General features: G+C 46.5%; 1 protein-coding gene across 5 annotated transcripts in view; it reads left to right on the top strand.

The window, feature by feature from the left end:
• LOC135811910 (mucin-2-like) overlaps positions 1-22,492 on the top strand; it is a 63,219-nt gene that overhangs the window by 35,155 nt on the left and 5,572 nt on the right. For 3 of the 5 annotated variants that reach the window (XM_065325159.1, XM_065325157.1, XM_065325155.1), the window contains exons 5-10: positions 4,887-5,273; positions 7,271-7,429; positions 14,506-14,637; positions 17,216-17,386; positions 18,286-18,315; positions 18,978-19,170. In XM_065325159.1, coding sequence (XP_065181231.1) covers positions 4,887-5,273; positions 7,271-7,429; positions 14,506-14,637; positions 17,216-17,386; positions 18,286-18,315; positions 18,978-19,170 — 1,072 coding nt within the window. The remainder of the gene's footprint in view (positions 1-4,886; positions 5,274-7,270; positions 7,430-14,505; positions 14,638-17,215; positions 17,387-18,285; positions 18,316-18,977; positions 19,171-22,492) is intronic. The other 2 variants (XM_065325160.1, XM_065325158.1) reach the window with 1 other exon arrangement.

Below are 22,492 nucleotides of genomic sequence, written 5' to 3'. Positions count from 1 at the left end.
AACGGTTAGCCCACCAACTAATGTCCTTGAATGTCCTTGAAAAAATGGGGTTTGGGGCCCTTGAAAACCCTTGAATAATATTTTCATGACTTGGTGCGAACCCTGGCTTTAGTACCGGCGACCATCTCACCGTCGACAGGTACTGTACAACGGCTAATTTTAGCGACAGTGATATTTTAGGGGTCGTCCGTAATTTTCGAAAAATTAAAAAATCCGTCCTCGTGCAAAATTGTCTCTGACCCACCCACCCACCCCCCAGTTTTTCCCATTAATTTTTTGATTTTTACCGATGCCCAGCTCGAAAATAAGAACTCCTGACCCCATGTTTTCTGACTGCACCTGTGTCAAGAACTATGTGTAGTAGCTAAGTACAGTGAGTAGTAGGTCTACCGACGTCACAGCCATGCACCGTCCTACAACTACATGAAAAGTCATGTATATCATAGTAGATACTGGTGTTAGCGACAATCGATCCTACACTACATGTCTACGTCTACAGTACAGTGCACAGTCAGCTATAATCAGTGCAACAAGTGTATGAAAGACACTGGAGCAAAAAAAGTACGAAAAATCTAAAAATTAAATTCCGCCAGCACTCTTGACCACCCACCCCCTTTTTGCCTGAGGTAGGGATCTCAGCGCGTGCAGTGCGCAGGGTGTTTGCACATACATTGCGTCATCGAGTTTTGAGTGCAGCTCGCGGACACAGCAGAAAATGGCGACGGTCGATTTTCGACACTAGCGGACGCGGTGGACACTAGCGGAATCGTCATCTTCATCGTCGTTTGAACATACTTTGTGATTCCTGCCGAACGACAGCGTGGCCAAGGCGATATCGCCCCGGTCGATTTTCCTATTATTTGCCATGTGGCAAGAACCCACTTCAGAGAAGATTCAGCCAAAAATTCAGACGTTTTCTCCGGTTAGATTGTCCTAACTTCGATTTTCAGTGCATCAGCCATCGTGAAGATCGCCGCCATTATCACTCAGAGAGAAGACATCGCGCTCACTAGAAGAGGTGTTCACGCTGCGTCCAAGAGTGAAATATTGTGCTCTTTGACCCTCCATAGTTCCTCTGAGAGAGTGTCTGGGAGATAGGTGGCTTGGAGATGGCCGTAGAACGTGCTTTCCTGGACGCAACATTCAGCCATTTCTACTGTCTTCTTCAACCTGATTTATTCCCGTAGCTATGCAGAAGACGTTACTTCAGTAACGTCTGGCGCTAGCCAGGGTCCACACAGCTTTAATTTGGTATTTGTTTGTGTGTTTGTGTCACGCCTGGCGCTATCCGTATCTGACGGCAAAAAAGCATAGGATTGTATAATTTTTTCAATTCTCCTATTTTTTTTTCAGGCATATCCTGGGATTCGAACCCGCACTATCGCCCTACATGCATTCCCCCATACACTTCGCATTCATACCCATTCTTCCAAGTTGCTTCACGTTATTATCTTGCGTTTGAAAGCCCTATTTGAATATTGCGGGCAGCTGTATGTGGCCAGCTGTGTTTGATGGTACGGTACGGTACGGGAGACGGTGTCGTATTACCCTCGATCGTACCTGTCCCGTACCTATCCCCTACCGTACCGTGCCATCAAAGATGGCTGGCCACAATGCATATTCAAATAGGGCTTTCAAATGCAAGAGCACAACGTGAAGCAACTTGGAAGAATGGGTATGAATGCGAAGTGTATGGGGGAATGCATGTAGGGCGATAGTGCGGGTTCGAATCCCAGGATATGCCTGAAAAAAAATAGGAGAATTGAAAAATTTATAACATCCTATGCTTTTTTTGCCGGTAGATACGGATAGCGCCAGGCGTGACACAAACAAACAAATGTATGCGAAGTGTATCGGGGGATGCATGCAGGGCGCGCGATAGTGCGGGTTCGAATCCCAGGTTATGTCTTAAAAAAAAAGGATTTTTTAAAAGAATTTATAACATCCCTATGCTTTTTTTTGTCTAGGTCATCAAGGCAAAAAAAGCATAGCGTAGGGCCCTGAGCTTCCAAGCTCTCTCGTTTCGAAAAAAAATGTTCTTTTCCACGGTTTCTGCACTGGACGCTTTTGGGATCGAAAATCTCACCTGCGCAGACTGGCTGCGCAGTTCACGCGCTGAGATCCCTACCTGAGGACGGATTTTTTAATTTTTCGAAAAATACGGATGACCCCTTAGCGACTTTAGCGAAAGGAGTGTTTTCACTAAAGTTTTGCGGCACCAATCGAAATTTTGCACCTACAGTTTAGTACCAGTCATCCTTCTTTTTAACCCTTTGAGGCCACGGATATATCCGTACCAGTGTACAGTGCATACTTTTCAAAGTGCACCCTGGCGTAACTCGGCCGTACCTTGACCAAATCGGACAATCGAAAGGGCTATCGACATTAGAATTGTCTCAGCTATCGGCTCGAAAAAATCCGAAGGCGATCCGACGTCGGACAGTGGAGATACGAGACTCGAACTAAATTCGCTCAGCAGAGTCAACTCGAGCGCGTGCATTTTGAACTCGTTTTTAGGGGTTTTCCCTGACTCGCTGCCCACGCAGCTACAGATAGTTCACGTCATCGCAAAGGCATGTTTCTTAGCTCTTCAGTTAAAAAAATGAGCGATCTGCGATGCAATTTTTTGAAATGGCAGAGAATTTGAGTTGGGCGCTCGCAGTGCTGGCCTTGGAGCGCCGTATTGCGCTGCGGCGCTGGTTCTGTGGATCGAGTGATGGATTGCTGGCTATCGTTGTGTTCCTCTGGCCAAGAGCTTTCCAGAAAGCTCAAGATCATCAAAATCGGCCAAAGAACACCAAAGTTATGACCAGATAAGTAACTGGGCTCGCATATGCAGTGCATTTCTTGAAATAATTGTGGGCCCTAAAGGGTTAAAATCCGAAACTCGGCTTCGCTAGAATATTTCAGTGCGAATTGGTCCGGATTCAGAAAACGCAAAAAAATACCCGCTAAAATTAGCCGTTCTACAGTAGCAGGACGGGCTCCAACTCAACACTACATGCAAATCTGGATGTCACACTAGCCTGCAGGTTCCGCACCTCGTTGTGACACTGAGTAGGATACCCACCGCATGGGCATGCCATAGTGTGGTGACTACCAGCAGTCATATCTTTCCAACACATGCAGGGTGTTGGCAAACCCTCTAGGGGAAGGCCATAGTGCAGAGCTTTGGTGTTTAACGTCGGCCCTAGACGAAGGCTGCAATGGCCAACTGTGGAACAAAGAAGTTGAAGCCAAAGAGAAAGATGTATTTTTCTTGCTCATGCTTATCGCTTGGTGAGTGTCACTACAGACCCACGGCGTTGCAGAAATCTGTTTTGCAGAAGACAGTCCCAGGTACTGTAGTAGCAGGCGGAAGTTGTCAGCCAACCAGAAATGCCATACTCACCTAAGACCTCTACCAGTAGCCGTTGCGTGGGCGGAAGGCCAGGTCTGATCTCTACTGCCAAGTGCCGCTGTTGAACTAAAGGGGTGTAGAGGGGGGGGGGGGGGGGGGGGAAGCAGCACCCCCCCCCCCCCCCCCCACACACACACCCTCCTTATCTGATGGTGCGCCACCCTACTCTGTCAGCATGCCAAGCGTCTCATTTTTTTCGATGTTTGTGTTTTTACAGTTCACACTGCGAAAACATGGCCACAAATCAATCGTTCTGGGTGCTCTGTGAACCCGTATATTGATTTGTTTGTTACAATGCAATAGTGGAACATGGAAAAAAATTAATCGCAGTGATGTAAAAAAACAGGTGAACTTTGTTCCCCTTATCCCCCCCCCCTGCCCCGTACATTTTTTCCTGGCTAGAACTCTGAGCACCTACAACCAATGCCGTGCATGTTCTTACCACAGAAGACACGTCAGACGTGGAGACGCCACTGACTAACAAAATCCACAATCCCCCCCCCCCCCCCCCCACACACACACATAGAAAGGAGTGATACCTGTACCTGGACTTCATTTGTCCATACATGTTGTTATAGTAAGAGCATTATATTTGCGGGAGTGGTATCTTCCATGTCTAACCTGCCTGCGCTTACCCACGAGGAGTGGCAAGAAAGTATGATAACTATGTAAATGGAGGGACAATTCACTTCTTCTGCGGCGGAAACTCACTTTTCTTCCCCAGAAATCCAGCATACTAGTAGGTATTGTTTACTTTCACTACTACCAATAGTTTCCCTCTATGAACATTTCTTAGCACGAACGAACCAGCAAACAAACCAGCAAACGAACCAGCAAACAAACCAGCAAACGAACCAGCAAGGGCATGAGGCATGTATACATTGCAAGTGCATATTGCACTTTTCTTGCCATCCACCATGGCTTATGTCACATGCATTGGTATGCATGTCTCTGTTTTGGCACATGCTGTGCATGCGACAATATGTGTTGTGGTGTGTGATTGTGATGAGTTGAAACACATGTCATCGTACCACGAGTGTAAGATGACTGTTTTTACCCACACCCAATCACAGAGCAACAAATAGAGTTGAACAGCAGAATTCAGGGCGTAACACTTCAACCAGACCTCAGATCAAAAACCATAGTACAGAGCGAGGCGCAGGAATATACCATGGGGAGAAAAAAGTACGGGGAAAGAGAGCCAATGATGCATTGCAACAAAAATGGGCGTTGTATGCGCATCTGCACCCACAGAATGCCATCTTGATAAATTCTTCAGTTCAAATTGCATTGTCAGCGGCACTAACTAACGTTATGCTGGATTCATGTCTGCAGGCATTCCTTCATGCTACAAGAATTCTTTTCCCGTCAATGCATGCTCGGTTCTGCATTTGGTCTTTTTCAGGTGCCATATAGACCATACTTACCTGGTCAATCTAACTAATCATGCTTTTCATCACTGTATCGGTGTGTCCTTCTTGTGCAGCTCAACGAAGTCAGTCAGGACCGCCTCCATCACAGAAACTGAACTTCACTGATGCTACTCACACCATGCCATGCATGTCAAGTGGAAACTTTCCTCTCAACGCATCTTGGAACTCAACATTATCCCTGGACTCACAGATGATACAGACAACTATGCCTGCCACTATGGTGAACTCAACGTTCAGCTTCCAGCAGAATGATTCCCAGATTATGTTCACAGAAAGTGATACATCAGGTGTTACGTTCAATGTCACCTGTACAACATTGTATACTACAAGCTTTGATTGTATTGGAAATGGTTCTACTCCTGCACGTCCACAAAGTGTAATTGACAGATGTGTGGGTGCAACTCGGATAATATCCACAACTTCTTCTGTCACCATCCAAGGTTTGTATATTCCATAATCACATAGTCTAGGCTGATAACCGTGACTGTGAAGTTTTTTTTGTTTGTTTTTTACTATGTTCACATAACCAGCTCGAAAAGAATAAGGAAAGACAATGGTACGGAGACTAGGACAAACTGACAACTAATGAGCAGGCGCTGTACCGAGACGCAGCAGTGATGGTGGGGCATTGATAACTCTGCCGACCTGAGGTCTCGCCGTCACGGCCAAAAACACGCACCAAAAACAAAGAAAAAAAGAAGAAGATAGAGCTGAACCGGTCAGAAATATGCGGAAAAAAAACCCAAGGCTTAACACGAGCGAGTGTGGGGGAGAAACTATCATAGCATCATACTATTCATAGGAAATCGACTGCCCAGAGCCAGTTTGTGCTGCGAAGATGGCGATAAACATTGTTTTTGAATATTTGCATTCTCGTGCTGTGGGGAGGCTGGGACAGGAGAGCGGCATGTGCCGAATAGCCAGCGGTAGCAACTGTAGATGTTTTAACCTTTTCGCTGTCACTGTTGACTGCAGTGGATAGCCCATTCAAACACTCCATGACACAGTCTTTTCCCATCCAGCAGGTGCCATACCCAGGCAAGTGATTCTCTAGTGAGAATACGGCCGATCTAGGGAGCGTGTTTAGCACCCATTACCCATCCACGTTGCTTGGAAAGCACCATGTGAAAGCAAAATATCCACTGCCATCAGTAGAATTATACTGCATTTTTACATCCAGATGTTCATTGTGCGCCTCTAAAAGGATCCTTCCTGCGTCGGAGGAAACGCGTCTCCATGTCCACAAGGTTTTCTGTGGCACTCCTTTGTCTTGTTCTCATGGCAAGATTTCGACTTCTTGGTCTATGTCGACGGCTCACTGGTTAGCCTAGCATCACACACACTGGTCCAATCACATCCTCCCGTGATGTCATCGTTCGCGTCCATTATTGGTTTTCTGCCATTGGTGTTCCATTCGTCCTCAGTACTGACTGTGGTCCTCAGCTCAGTTCTAGCAAGTTCCAGGAGTTCCTTTTGCATTGGTAGGCCACACAGCCTACAAAGTAATGGTCATGCAAAAATAACTGACAAAGCCATGAAAGGGTTTGTCCTCAAAACCACTCGCAATGGCGACATCAAATCGGATGAGTTTTAGCGTAGCTTGCTTGAGTGGAGGAGCACCCTTCATGTTGATGGCAGTCCTTGTCCTGCGCAGCAGCTCCAGGGGCATCCACTCTCGTAATTTGTCATGACCCGTCGCTCGTTACTTCGCTGGCTGCAACGTTTAACTGAATTGGATGACAGTACTCTGCCTGCACTGTCTCTCATATAATCTCTTTGATCGGTGCCGTGGCTCCAGATCGGCACATGTGTAGATTTGCAGGATCATCGCACCAAGCGGTAGTATCGCACTGGCATGATTGTTGGTATCGGTCCACACCGTGTCTAGCTCACCATGTCCGGCTGCCTATTGGTTGTGTGTTCTAGCACCATTCGTTGATTTCTGCGCCGCTAGATCTCTCCAGGCCCTCCTCTATGTTCCACTTCGCCCCGGTCACCAGATGGTTCCGCTTGCCGTAGCAAGCGTAATATAAAGGCATCGACTCAGGCGCGTGCGCCGGTGCCCTTCAAGGGAGGGTTCCGGGGGGCCTCCTCCGGGAAAAATTTCAAAAAACGAAGCAAAATCCTGCATTTTGAGCGAAAAAAAAGGGGGGTTCCGGGCACCCAGGAACCCATACGGCGCACGCGCCTGATCGTTGTTCTTTTCTTTCTTTTTTCGCTTCCATCAAATGTCATACAGTCTTGTCCTATTGAAATCTGTGAATACCGGTGATAGTTTTCAACTGAACACGGACAAGTGCTGCAGGTCTGGCATGCACTTGTGGACTTGGGCAAACTAAATGTCTGCTTCTACTTACAGGAACATGGTAGGACTCGCATAGTTGAGGTTTCCACCTATCGTGAGTAATCGCCTTGAATTTTGCCTTTTTGTTCCCAGCACTATGTCCAGATCTCAATGGCAGTTTCGACACACTACCAGGTTCCACAGAATCCTTCGAGTGCGCACCAGGCTTTCTGTCTAACAATAGTATGGCAATAACCCAGTCTACATGCCAGGGCAATGGAATGTGGCAACCAAGGCAACCATTGTGTGAACGTAAGTCTGTATGCGAGTCTGTATGCGAGTGATGCAGGGAATTTCCAATTCTGAAGGGATATCCCGTCCAGTGTCTGTTCTCAGCAAACTGATATTTCCATTTTGGCGATCATCATTAGCCAGATTGAACAATATGGTGGTATTATAAAACACATCCCTTTTCTTTTTAACCCTTTGCGGTGCATCAGTCATTTACGACTGATATTTTCTGGGGGTGGGTTGTATGCTCCCAGCTCTTGTGTACATCGTCTGAATGGGCTGAAATTTGGCACACACATAGTAGATACATAGGGGAACAAGCTGAACGGGTAACCGCGGTCCGTGCTGAAAATATTGAGTTATCCTCGATCGTAGTCAGCGTTTCGACGCGCGGCGAAGCGCGGCGGAGCGCATCCTCTGCATACAAACTGAAGCCGCGTGCCCCCATCTGACTGTATACTTGGGAAAAGAAACGGTGTCTTGCACCACTATATCTTAGAAGCCATGGTGATGGCTGAATTGGACCGTTCGTACTATCGTTGCCAATAGTAATTTGATATTTTCGTCAATATTACTTGGAAACAAAGCGGTAGACACCTTTTCATCCCACTCCTTGTTCTTTTCGGATGCGAAAAATGTGCTCATGTGTATATAAAAGTTGAACGGTTGTGGAGTTACAGTGATTCTTGTCGGAGTGGGTAGAAATGTGAATTTTTGGCCAAATCAGTGGCACCTCAAAGGGTTAATACTAATCTGCTATTAAAACACCATGAGCATACCTGCCAAGTACTGAGAGTGCTTTTTTCTGGATCGCCATGGCAAAATCGCGGGATTTGCCTTGGTTTTTCGGGATATGTCACATTTTTACCAAAATATCCTTTTTCAACTTTTGATGGCACCAACATTTCGATAATAGATGATCGATGGTGATCATCGGATCACACTTACACATGTTCAAGACTCAAAAATGGAGGTTTTTCAGAGACTGCTCGTGGAAGGAGCACTAGTAGATCCACTCGTCAGGCGAAATAGCACGTCATAGTACAGTTGAGATCAGCGGGAAGAAGATGACGACGGCCACTAATTTAGTATCTGTGCACACGAATCTGCTGTGTGTGTGACTCTGTGTGTCAGCTATGATATCATCCCCTGTGGTTCCATGCCTAGCACCGTCCTGCAAAGTTTGAATGACGTAGGTTGAGCGATCGCTCCGCGAAACATACTTTTTGAAATTCTCTTCATAGTATATCTTCCACCATTGAAATTTCGAATTTCTTGCTGAGAGGGGTGGCTTGCAACCTCGATATGGCTTGTTCCAGGCATGCTTTAGAGCCATCCCCTGTTGAAGTAGTGGCGGGGATCTGCCCTGCAACTGCCACAACAAAAAATGATTCGATCTGAGAAAGGTTGAGACCGCGAATCTCGGTTGGATATTGAGTATTTCAAGCCTTTTCACGACGAAGATGGAGTTCTTTTTGGAGATGGACGTCGCGGCAAAGGACATGGTGTCCGACTTCTCGCGTCTGGTGAAGCCAGGGATCATTATTTTGTCCAGTCAGGTCGGCAGCCTAACCGTCGGTAAGCTTGTGTTTGGATCCCGTTCTGCTTGATGTGGTAGATCACAAACAATTTGATATCGCACAAATTGATCTCAGCATCGTGCGTACGGTATTTTATATTCAGAAAATCCCAAAGTGTCTCTGTGTTGTACATGTGGCTGCGCTAGTGTCTCTTCGTTGTACATGCGGTTGCACGTGTAGCTCTTTGTCATACATGTGGCTGCGCTTGTGTCTCTTTGTTGTACATGCTGCTGAGTCGTGGTACATGCTGCTGCGCTGTTTTTGACTCCTGCGTACATGCGGCTACACCGTCTTCTGTCCCCGTTGGTACACACTTGCTCGTCTTGTCCCCGTTGTACGCCTTCAATCTAATATATTCTATTGTCTAGTCTTGTCTCAGTGTCAGTCGTCCGTCGTTCGTTGTCAGTGTTAGTTGTCTGATAACCATGAGTTCTCCCGTCACCTTACTGAAAGCAAGTTAGAGAAAACGCTCTCTCCCAGTGTGCACGAGTCTTTTGTTGTTGTGTGGAGTGGCGAGGAGAGCAACAGTTTGTCGGATTAAACTGACGACATTTGGCGCCCAACAAATCGTATCCACGACCCTGAAGCTCGTCGACGCGTCGCCGTCAGCTCGTATTCCTCTTCTCCTCGCCGCCCCACCAATGTCTCACGAACGTCCAAGCCTCTCATGAGAGCGCCTACTCAGGTGAGAATGCCTTTGTAATTGTCTGCTCTGCGTAATGTGTTGCCGTAACTTGTATTCGATTTCGAATTTTTTCAAATTGTTTTGCGTTGGGTGACTCTGGTCCCGGCAGGGAGTCCGCGGAACCTTGTTCTCTTGTGCTCGAGTGTGTAGAATAGTCTTGCTGCTCGTTGTACGTTCGCCCCGTTGTGTTAGTTGTTCCTGGGTCGCTCTGACTACCCTGTACTGTACTGTGGTGTGTATGAAAATTTCAAACTTCTGTTCGTGTGCTACGCGTTCGAATCTGGAACTTGTTTTTGCTTGCTCGTCGTGCATTCAGCATGGGTAGCTTTGATCTCGTCTTGTGTTGTGCACTTGTGCTTGTCACGGAGACCGAGTTGCCGCCGGACTGCTCCGATATTGTGACTGTGTTGCGTGATTTGTTTGGATGTCCACCTGAACGTTCTCGAGGTGCTGCCTCGTTTGTAGTCGATCCATATTGTTTCGTTTCGTGTTTCTACCGTTTCACTAGTAGTAGTAGTAGTTTCTCCATGTTCCGTGCAGAGCGTTGTCAGGCTTGGTCATGCACTGTGCACCCAGTCGGAAAGCTGGTGGCTTCCGGTTTGGTGGGAGGTGTGAACTTCATGTAGGATTCTCGTTTCGGATCCAGGTTGAATTTTTTTTGTGAGCGTATGGTTTTGTAATAATTGTGTTTCGGCATGTAGTCCCTCTAGTTCGTTTGGGTGGGCGTCTGATCATGGTGAGCCACGGTCTGCCTGGTGGTCTGCAGGGATCCTGCGCTTTTTTGTATCGGTTTGCCTTGCGGGTGTTATGGTTTCCGTGTGTTGCTGGTTGGCCCTTGTGTGCCCCAGTCGGTGCCTGACAGTTTTTTCTTCGGTTTTTTGGTTTTGCGAGCGGATGTACTATAAGTTCCGTGTTATTCGGGTTCGATCCCTGTGGGTTTTCAGGTTCAATCCCTGTGGTTTTTTCAGGTTCAATCCCTGTGGGTTTTTCAGGTTCAATCCCTGTGTTTTTTTCAGGTTCGATCCCTGTGGGGTTTTTTCAGGTTAGAGACCTGTGGGTTTTTCAGGGTAGCGCCCTGTGGTTTTTCTTCATTATCTTTTGCGTATTGGTAACCGATTTGTTTGTGTGTCCTCAATGGTGTCCTCACTGATTAATTGCTCCTGTTTCAGTCGACGTGTTCTTCCTGGCTGTTCTTCCCTTCCTTCGTGTGCTTTTCTGATTTTCGGCGATGGCTGAGATGTTTGCGTCAGTCCGTGTTTCTTTCTGTGTGTGTCTTTCTGTCTCTGTGAGCTTTCGTAGCCCCATCGGCTGCGTGATGGTTTGCTGCGTGATGGTTTTCCGGACAACTCCTGTGCTTCCAGATGCCTGGTCACCCGGTTCAGCTGCCGCGGTCTTCGCAGTGCCATCGGTTTGCCTTGGCTTCATACCAGGGCAACGTGGTTACTTCCTGGCGGCCCACGCCTGAAAGTATGGCGGTTCCCTCTATGGGTGGGCCCGGTCTGTTTTCTTTTCACACATTTGTGCCTTGGCTTTTCCCCGTTGTCCGGAGTTACGTCTCTTACTGTTTTGGCCCGGCATGTTTTATTTCTATTCTCCTGTGTATGTTGTTCACATTTGATTTCTTTTTCTTCTGTCTTTCTTCTTGTTTTGTTTTGATTGCTTCCATCCACAGGAGTGGATGTTTTTTTTTGATGGGGGGTAGTGTTGTACATGTGACTGCGCTTGTGTCTCTTCGTTGTACATGCGGTTGCACGTGTAGCTCTTTGTCGTACATTTGGCTGCGCTTGTGTCTCTTTGTTGTACATGCTGCTGAGTCGTGGTACATGCTGCTGCGCTGTTTTTGACTCCTGCGTACATGCGGCTGCACCGTCTTCTGTCCCCGTTGGTACACACTTGCTCGTCTTGTCCCCGTTGTACGCCTTCAATCTAATATATTCTGTTGTCTAGTCTTGTCTCAGTGTCAGTCGTCCGTCGTTCGTTGTCAGTGTTAATTGTCTGATAACCATGAGTTCTCCCGTCACCTTACTGAAAGCAAGTTAGAGAAAACGCTCTCTCCCAGTGTGCACGAGTCTTTTGTTGTTGTGTGGAGTGGCGAGGAGAGCAACAGTTCGTCTGTGGCCGTCCTATGCCACGAGAAACTCCAATCAGGCTCCTATGTCTTCTGCCTTCATGATTGAATGTCCACTTCATTTGAACAACGAACACAACAATCGACTCGGGACGGCTTTGCAATGAAAAATACAGCTATACTGGAGCTGAAAAAAAGAAGAAAAAAACGTGCTCAGGATGAGACTCGAGTACACGCATACTCTCCCAGCAGGTGAAACGCAAATGTTTGTGAAAAATTCGTGTCGCCGACTGACCAGTAATTTCGCCTGACGGGTACTGCAGGCTATGGTGGTCCGGAATCAATAAGGACAACTACTGGCCTGTGACAAGTCATTTGAAGTGCTCCAAGTACAATATCAAGCTTGTTTCTTGTACAGTGAATTTCGGGATAATCGACAGGAATTTCGGGATCGCGGGAGTTCATCCAAAATTGCGGGATAATCCTGAAAAAATCTGGATACTTGGCAGGTATGCATGAGCACTAAAGCGAGATTCACAGAAGCTTTTTTGCGATGCGACGCGCGATGCAACAGCCGCGAAACCAGGAAATCCCCAAATCGCAGCCATCTCGCACCCACTCAACTGCCGCAACTGGGCCATCGCAGAAGTTGAGCTTGGCTCAACTTTTGCGATGCGACAAGCGATTTGGCGTACGATTTTGACCTTTTCTACAGCAAAGTTGTACAAAGGTTCAAGAGTTGCCTATAAATTTGTACAAGTTGTACCAAACCGCGCGATTACCATGGTGATGTACCCACCTGCATTGAACTTCGCGCCAAATCAGCAAGGCATCGTCGCATCGCTGACTTCTTCTGTGAATGGTATTTCGCGAGTTCGCATCGCACGCGTCCGTCGCAGATCACGTCGCATCGCGTGTCGCATCGCAAAAAAAGCATACTTCATGGTTTCACGCGATTGGTGTTGTGAATAAAACCCGTTCTCAAGTATTCCCTGCCTTGTTGTACCAAGAGTACATAACCCCCTGGGGGGGGGAGAGAGAAAAGGAGGGGAACACATCAGCATTCTTTAGGAGAGCCTTTACATACCACGCATACTGTGCTGTTCTATTTGTTGCTTTCACTAACGTACTTCAAGTGCTAGTGACTCAGTAGTAGTACATGTAGTACACACTGTGGAATTTGAAATGAGCTTCGCCAGCTTTTTCTTTCATGAAGCTGTAGCTACTACCAGTTGCACATCCGTGTCTCATTTAGTAGTTGTATGGTTTATGGCTGCTATTTTAAGAAATCCAACACCCCGTACGAAGTTGAATGGAGGATAAAAGATCGCGCCCGACCATACTCCAACATCACAAAGCGTTGTTCCCTCTGTACCAGAGAAAGGTTCCACATCCTGAACACGCTAGGGTCACCATCCAGCCTCAACAAACGCTTGGAAATGGCATCCAAGTGCCGACACGAGAACAAATATCTCCTAAAATACCCCAGTGTCACCTAAATACGTCTCCACAGTCTCCTGCCCACACCATTCACGCTCACACACCTTGCTCATAATACCCGGCCCACACCAGCCATATACATGTACATTGCACTAATATCACACTGCTAGCTCTAGACTATAGCCTCCTGCCTACAACATCCACACACATTGCTCACCACCTCCTGCCCACACCAGCCACACATTCTGCGCTAACATTGCACTGTTAGCCCTGCCTTCAACAACCACACACTCTGCACACAGCCTCCTGCCTAAGATAACACCGCTAGCCCCCACATTCTCACAGCTTTTCATACCTTCTCCTGACATATACTGGCATGGTCGGCACCCAACCTTCATGTTGCCTGATGATTGCGAGAGCATGAAACTTCAAGTCACAGCAAACAAACCTTGATTGTCCTTGTTGTTCTGTTCCGTAGTACGCTCTGCCTCCGCGGTGTTGAGCACTGTCAGCACACTGGGTACACGGTGGCTGCTATTTTTTAAATGTTCATGAGAGGGGATGGGATAGGGAGTGCTTGCCAAGTACAGGGAAATTAACCCTTTGTGTACGGACTGTACAACTTTCGATTCCCTGGGATCGAAACTTTTCAAAATTTCAATCGATCGTAACTCAGTCATTTCTGGGTTATATCCGAAAACTAAAATATGTAGGTCGAAGAGAAAACTCCCAGCTGTCCATTGAAATAATCGCTGAAGCGCTCCGATGTGTGGTTTCAGAGTTACGAAGCTCGAAAGTCGAATCGCGGCAAATGTCGCTCAATAGCTGCTCGCGCAGATTTGAATGAGGGATTTCCCCGTCATTCTGGGCATGCAGTGACGTAGAAACACGTTCAAAATGGCAAACTGACTCGTGGCAGCTTGTGAATTTTTTTTGAAGTAACAGTTACTTGTTACGAGCAAGGAGAGCGAAATGGCTGATGCAAGACGACTTCTGTCGGAATGTTGGCGTTGCTGCTAAGACGCTGGGCGCTGGGCTGTAGCGCTGGCGTTTTGACTTTCGTGGTGGCAAGCGTGGCTCAATGTGTTCCTCTTGCGACGAGCTTTCCAGGAAGCCCAAGATTGAAAAAATCGTCAAAAGGAGACTAAAGTTATGACCCGGATAATTATGGAATTTGAGGTGAGTCGAGATCAAATTCAGTCTGTGTACATTTTTTCAGTACATAAAGGGTTAAGAAATCTAATGGGTATGTAAGTATAGTTGTCATCAAGAGATGAATCATTTTCATTGGAATACATTTTGTGCATTATATGCTGCATTCCAGGTTGCTCTATGATCTGCAACAATGCCAGTGTTACCAATTGTTCCAACATCATTATGTCCAACATACGAGGCGTGAGTTGCCCATGTAGCAGGACTGATGAAATCTGGATCAGGTCTCCTCCGGGCTGTGTGCGTAAGTACCTATGTACCATGGTTTGGTGCTGTAAAGTCCGGTCCTTGCCCCACATTTATGTATACGGCTGTTTTGGCGAAAATGAGGTTTTGATGGCTTTGAACTGTCCACTAAATGAGTGATCTATGGGCCAAATTTTGGAGCTCTGGGCACCTTCCAAGATGGTAAAGAACGCCCGAAATCATGGGTTAAGGTCGACGAAAATGATCAGCAAAATTGCAAAATGGAACGCAGATACCGTTGGCTCTGTATGTAGTTGTTGAAAATAATTTACCAGTAGCATATTTATGGGTCTTCAGGGGGAACACAGAGTGCTATAGTTAATAAAAGTGTAATTTTATTGCCTGGACTTGCTGTTGTGAACTTGAAAACTCAATCCCTGTCATGTGCAAGTCTGGTGCTGGACACAGACTTGTCAGACAGAAAGAAGCCTGGCACTCCACGTTTTACATGGCTGGGAAGAACCTACAAGACTAGATATGCATGCTTGGCCAAGCCAGAAACATCCACCAAGCATATCTTGCTCTCCTACGCCAGCAGCTCGTAGATACATGCATTATAATGTGATGAATTTCACGCGTACAACAAGAGTGCATGTATACTTGCAACAATTTTTTCACAAACCTTCTTGTATCAAGTAAGGTTTAGTTCATTCGGGGCTGTCTCCGTATCTCACCAACTCATCCAGCTGCGAATAGTTGCCACGAAGTACTGCATCTCATTCTGCATCTCAGCGCGGTTGTCCGCGTCACCACGTCGTGTGACGAAGCTCTCAAACTCCTTGCCTGCGGTGCCCCCGCTGATGGCTTGTCATCTGAGCGAAACCTTGTCACTTTCACCTGATTCGTCTTGCTGTGGACTATGGCAGGCAGCGGAGAATCTCTGGAGATCCAGCTGTCAACATTTTAGTCGCTCGTGCTCCATCAAGAATTATTTGTGACGGGGTCGTTTCGCCAAGAATATAATTATTTGAGCCTGGATCAGCAAAACCATCACATGTGCAAAATTTTCAAAAATTATTTTTGTGCTCCAAATTGATCCACAACCACTGATAACCAGTCTCAAGAAATTTTAGATCAATCGCAGCACCGTAAGTGATCAAAAAATGCGGTACACCACATCGCTGTATGGCGAATGTTGGAAGTGGCATTTCTGTGTAGTATGAGCGTTGTTATGTGTCTGATCCTGTCAGGCATTGCCATCACTCAGCCGGCTAACAAGGAGGAATTTTATAGTCCTTGGGGGTGTACTCAGACACTGGCTTGTCCAAGTAAATCATTGGCTTCACTGACTATCGCGCAGCTAACGGCATATGGCCAAGTTCCAGGGGCTGATATTGCATCCACACCAGGTTCTGTACTGATGCTCTCCAAGCTCTTCACTTCCATGAAAACATATCTGCACACACGGAGTGCAATCAGTCACAGTAGCTGTGACTGCTCAGTACACAGGCTCATGAGCATGAGGTACGTACTAGGTGCAGATACATTCAACGGTTACCTGACCCTACAGGAACATATTTTTTGAATTTTTTTGGGAGCTGCTGCATAGACCCAATAAATGTTTCAAATTGCTCAGCGTCCCAGCCAACGAAGCAGATCTTGTCTGGCGCTAGCTCTCGTTGCTCTTCCAGTCGTGAATCGAGACGCCTTTGCTCTGCATCGTCACTGTCGATATCCGACAAACTTACTAGTGAAGGAGTCGTTCATCGTTCAACAATATCCACTCGAATCGTCGTAATTCTCATCAGCGCTGCTTTCTTCTACACGAAGTCGGCAGCCTCGCCGAGTCGCTTTGCGGCAGGAGAGAGTGGTCCTCTGGAGCTCTGTCGGCTTTCACCTGACTCTCTTGATGAGCAATCGCCATTCCAGTCATCACCAAAAAATGTCGTGTCGTGATTGGCGTCAACGACAATCGATGCGTGTGCGATGCTCGCGCCCCGCGATCGTACCTATTCGCCAGCTAAGCTCAGGTACGTGGGGTTTCCTAGCCGTGTCTCCTCACTTGCCTGGGGCTTGCCTAGCTAGCTAGTTACTGACAAACAAACAAACACGGGCTTGTCAGGCGGAAAGAAAGACTAGTGACAAGAAAGACAGAAAGGTGATGGGTAGTTGTTAGGTCCGCGACTTTTCTTTCGCTCGACTTCAACGTCACTTTTTGATCAACTTGATATCAAACACAAGCGATGGTTTCGCTGATCCGGGCTCATTTGTTTCTCTCTCTTTCGAGCGCATGATTCTGCAGGCGCTACCCAGACCGCATGAACGTCCCAAGTGCCTGGCGGATAAACTACAACGGCGACGACGACAAATTATGGTGAAGTCACCAAGAAGAAGGCACTTTCAAAGCGATAGCGCAAGAAGACTTTTCGCTTAGATCGCGGTGACTAAAAAACCGCATCGGTTCGGTTTTTCGCAAATATTGGCATTTTGAAAAATCGCTAGAACCCCGGTTCTTGCTGCCGATGCCTCATGTGTCCATGGTGTATTATGTCAATTTATGTGTGTACTTCCTTAGTTAGCACTGTTGACAGGGTGTGCTTCTACTTTTATTGCTCTCTGTCCATTCCCTCTTTCAGCCACCCATTGCGCCGCTCGAAACCTAAACTTCACTGTCAGCAATATTCCAAGAATGGAAGTGAATAAGTCTATGATTATAGCTTGCGCTGTTAACTACACTTCAACGGGAAATGGGAGTATCGTCACATGTCTGCGAAACGGGACGCTGTCTAACCTACCAGTTTGCACAAGTAAGAAGTCTGTAGCACAGGTTTACGTTTTAGAATTTTTACCACTACTCTGTCGATCTAGCCAGAGATTTTGTGGAAGAATCATGGTTGAGTATTTTGACGACCTGGTGGCAATAAACCATAATTATTACTGTTACTATTTTGGTGTTTTTAAATGCAGGTCATGCATCTACGTAATCCACACCTGTCTAGAAGAGATAGCGAGAGTTTCACGTTTTGTTTCCTTCTCATCATTGGGCTCATCTAGGGAATGAAGCAAAATAGCTAAGACAGCAATTGTCCTGTGGCTACTCCAAACGTTAGAGCTCGCGCTTCATGCCGACTGATTTGACACTTGACTGACTCACGACTGCACCTGGAGCACACGAGAAGCAGCCATACCTTCCACTCGGCAAACCTGCAAGAAGCACCGCCCTGCTCAATAAACAGTGTTTCGGGGAATTCACCCCATATCAGTTGAGCTCAGGTCGGCTAATGAGATTTCTGCTCCGAGAGGACTATTATAGTGCTTTCTGAGCCAAAACATTACTAGGGACACCTGGCCCATTTACACGATGCACACATGCGGCATCGGGGAATCAGGTGTGACGTTTTGACGCATATCATCACAGCCTAAAGGGTTAAACCTCAACTGACGCTTTTGTTGCTTCTTCTTCAGTCACAGCAGTCTCAGTAAGAGTGCAAACATTCTGAAAAAAGTTTTAAGTTAACTTTGAAACGGCATTAGATCTCAGCTTGATAATTGATATCAGTGTTCTGACAAAGTCATTATGTGTTTTCCATGGTCCACATGTAGTTGTGCTCTAGGTCTTGAGTGTAGTGTTTGTATCTATGTCTTTGTGTCTATAATGCATGTGCGTGGTGACGCTGGTGTCTATGTGCGTGTTTTGCTGGGTTAGAAGTCAATCGTACGGATCCAACGCCCAAGGGTAAGTTCTATAACTTCTATTCCATTTACAGCCTTACCGTGCACTTGCACTGAACGCAGCAATCACTGCACCGAGTTGAAAACACGTTATGACCAATTTATGTATTGTGTGGTTCCCATTGTATTTGATCATTATCATCAGATCTCTTAGTTCTCTTGAAGGGCAAACTTGGAGCACAACACTACTAAAAAATGCGTATATTTACTTGTAGCATGCCAATGCCCCAGTCACCCAAAGCCAGTTGTGTAGCACACATAGGAACGTAGGAGACTACCAGAAGAAGCACAGTTGTCACAGCAACTACTGGCTCAGAAGTGACTATTACATCAGTAACAACACTTCTCTGCAGCATGTATTAGGCAAAATCATGGCAGCCTTTTTTTCTAGCAGTGCAAAGGTGCATGTGGCTTTGGTGGCATGCTCATTGTGTACTTTGTACTCTGTATACGACTAGTATGTCTGTACCACACCACTCAGCATGTCAGAAGTAATTAGTTGCTGCTCGACCTCTGGTACTGAATTCCTCATTTTCGTGTATGTCCTTTTGTTGCCGTAAATGTCACAACGTGCGGTTCCCAAACCACTACATCCACGTTTCTGCCCACGACGCGACGACTACTTGCGAATAAACTTGCTTACTCCGACCAATGGTCAACAATCAGATATGACAAATATGAAAAATACGACAAATATAGATTCGCCAAATATAACGTCGTCCAATGATACTTCTCCCACTGATGATCCTACAGACGGAAGCATTGGAACTGGAGCTATTGTTGGCATTGCTGTTGGAGGAGCTGTACTTGCTATCGTTCTAGTCGTTATCATCATCTTGGTGATCAAGAAGCAACCGAGGTAGGGAATTATTGTTGACTGGCCTAGTTCTTGGTATGGCAGGTGTACCCTATGAACCCGCTACCACGCGTTGTTTTTTTCCCTTTACTGTTGGTGGTTTAGGAAAGTGTTTGGACTCCTGGATAGTGGATACACACCATGAGCAATGAAATGTCCCCCTGCCTGTCCATTGAGTCAAGTATGCCGGAAGCATGCGAACAGAATTTTTTTTACTAGTGTTTGTATGATTGCACCATGCTGATAGAAAGGGTTTTATAGAAAATACAAAAATTCCAAAAAGACCATCGGTAACCCAGGAAGACCCTATTAGTTAGGGGTAACAACCTCGGTAGAATTAGTAGGAAAGCCAATTCCTCGCATTATTTCAAGCTAGCGCTTTTCCCATCGACTCCTTTTAAACTGCCATCCAGAGCACACGCGATACTCGTCGAGGCATTGACTCAGGAGACCTTCCATCACTGCAACAACCACTCCCAGGTCAATGCATTGTTGCAGGGAATCCTCTCCCCTCGCCTGTCAGTTGAGCTGGAGTAGACTAAGGAAGCTGGTGCCTGAACAGCACCATATGCACACTTCGCTTGAGGAAATTTCAGGAATTGCAGCAATTCGAACTTTGTCGTTCGCGTCCAGTTTCTACCAACCGTATAGTTCTGGACATCTCTGCTCATTAGCTTTCCGATACGCAGTCAGTGGTTAAGATTCGACTGTTTTCTGCAGACTTGTTGTGTTGTGCACAGTGGTCTGTACAACATTGCACTCACTTGAAATCACTGTAGGTGAAAGGACATCTTTTGGGGAAATGAGCCTGATCGCGCAGTACGTGAACAGGACAGGCTTAGCGCGTTAATAGCCACATTTCTTTCTTTATTCTATCGCCATCATAATATTGGGCATCAATGCCCGTTTGGTGTGCGATGTTTTAAATAAAACTTCAAACAAACAAATCAAACAATAGTTAGCTGACACACCCACGCATGGCTAGGTTGTACGTGAAAAGATTACAAGAAATCTTGTTCACTCTTATCTCACTCAAGCAGACCTCCAAATTCCGGGTACCTCGGTCTACCCGGGCACCCTATGGGTGAATTTTCGTGAAAATATTGCTACTCTCTTGCCACTATTAGTGGAAATATTATGACTCTTTTGCCACTATTAGTGGAAAATTGTTACTCTTTTGCCAATATTTATGGAAATATTGTTACTCCTTTGCCAATATTTGTGGAAAGAGTGATGCGATATGCAAGATCTCTGGCCCTTCCCCATCAAAACCTTCATGATGCAGAATTAGGGACATGTCCAAGTTAGGGACAGTGCCCGGTCCCCGGGGGCTGCCCGGATAAGAGAGATATGAGTGCATCGACAATACACTGGCCTGCTGGCAGGGCAACCTATGCATGTGTTACATGCATGGGCTTGGCGATTGGTGTCCGATGTGTCACGCCCTCAGTGACACCGTGCGTACAGTCCACGGTTGTAACCAGCTCAGACAAAAGCTTTTGTACGTTTTGAAGCCGGAGTACCTGCACATGCGTAGGTAAAATCGGCTTACCGGTATCTAACAGTGCCGTTTCCAGTCTCTGCATCCCTCTGGATCGGGGTGGTTTCAGTTTGTAGACTGCAGATTTTTTCGTCGAAAGGACAACTCAGAAATTCATTGAGACCCATCAATGGCTAACGTCACCCCAAGCCATTGTTCCACGGAAGTGTGGTATCCAATTCAGGGATTGATTTATCCGGGTTCGCATCGCAGTTTGCGAATCAAAATTCACTGGCTGCGATTCGCTTTTCGTTTTCTCCAACCAAAACTGCGATGCACTGGTCATGCATAGCGGTATGTACAAAGACCCTTCTGTACTGATTGTGTGCAGTTTACATGCGACTGTTGTACACACTGCTGACTAGGGAGTAGTATTTTACTACTCCAACTAACTGGACTGTCCTGCTCAGTCCGCGCGGGGGTCGCGGATCGCGCTCTTTAAGATTTTGGACACTGCACTAGCACTGGTCGTGCATGACTGCAGTCTTTTGAAGTTTTGTACATGGCGGCGGCTTTCCCTGAAGTTCTCAAGCTCAATTCAGTTTGTTTCTGTTCGACAAGACACAGTTGAAGTAGATGGTTTTTAGTCTCCGGTCTTAGTCTCATGTAGCCAACATGGCAGTGAATCTGATCACTGTCCAGAAGTGGGAAAAGAACTGGATGCGCCAGGGGTGTCGATTCGTTTTTATGAAGAAAAGGAGAAAAGCGAAAATTCTGTGCACTTTGCATGAAGTGTCACGATCGCTTGAGCGCTTTCCTGAGCTTCTTTGTCGAAGGAATCAGTGGAACTGCCCTGTTGAAGGACATTGTGTTGTGAAGAACTCGAAGTTGGACAGACGCTGAACATGTAACGAGCCCAAGCGAAAACCCTAACGTAAATATTCAGGTCAACCGTTCGCTTGGAAAAGCAAATAGCAACTGCAGCTATTGTCCTCTTCTGTACATAATCCTGCTATTGTACAGAATTGCATGGAAACTTTTGATGAAAGAAAACTGCTGATCAATACTGGGAGGTGCTAATCAATACTGGGAGGTGCTAGTCAATTGTAAAACTGTGTGGCAGTGACTGCTATGCGAAAAAAATCAAAGTAAATCGATCCCTGCAGTTGAATGAAACCAGCATCTATAGGATGTGTTTAGTTGCTAAAATACCCTGTTGATGGTGTCACCTGGGTAGACATATACAGGCTATAGTAGATTAAACAAGGCAGCTGTTTGCTGGCACCAGAAATACGTAACCAAGAGTGTGCAGCTCGGCGATCCCTTAGCCCACGGCAGAATATTGTTCGTATTAAAAATGACAACAGTCTTTCGCAGTAATTAGGCTCACTGTTGCTATCTTGCGTAGCCAGAGATCGAAAGGGCAAAGAAGACGTCCATCGCCGTTGCAATGGTCACAATGGAGCAGATCTTGTGGATGCATGTATGCTTCCTAAACTGGTGGAACTGACTACGTAGCATGAATAGTGCGGAAAGGCGTACACATCTGATCATACTGCCGCCGAAAAGTGGCCTCAATAAAGGAATTCTGCCCTTGGCGAGTCCATCGCAGCAGACCATGTAGGGTGGGCGTTGCGCACACTCCTGGCTATGTACCCTTGCCGACCCCTCCCCTCAGTGCATTTATTCTTTCAGCATTGCAATGGATCTGACGTGTGTGAGGTAAGGAAATGTCACTTTTCTCACTTTAAAAATAATGTTATGTCTTCATTGTGTCTTATGTACATGCCTAGCCAAGGGTTCAGTGTAAGAGTGGTAATAGTAATACTCAAGTGACATCATCAA

This window comes from Sycon ciliatum, chromosome 3 (genome assembly GCF_964019385.1).
Source record: "Sycon ciliatum chromosome 3, ocSycCili1.1, whole genome shotgun sequence".
Lineage (NCBI taxonomy): Eukaryota > Metazoa > Porifera > Calcarea > Leucosolenida > Sycettidae > Sycon > Sycon ciliatum.
Note: the sequence above shows the minus strand (reverse complement) of the source record. Positions and strands in the feature narration are given on the sequence as shown.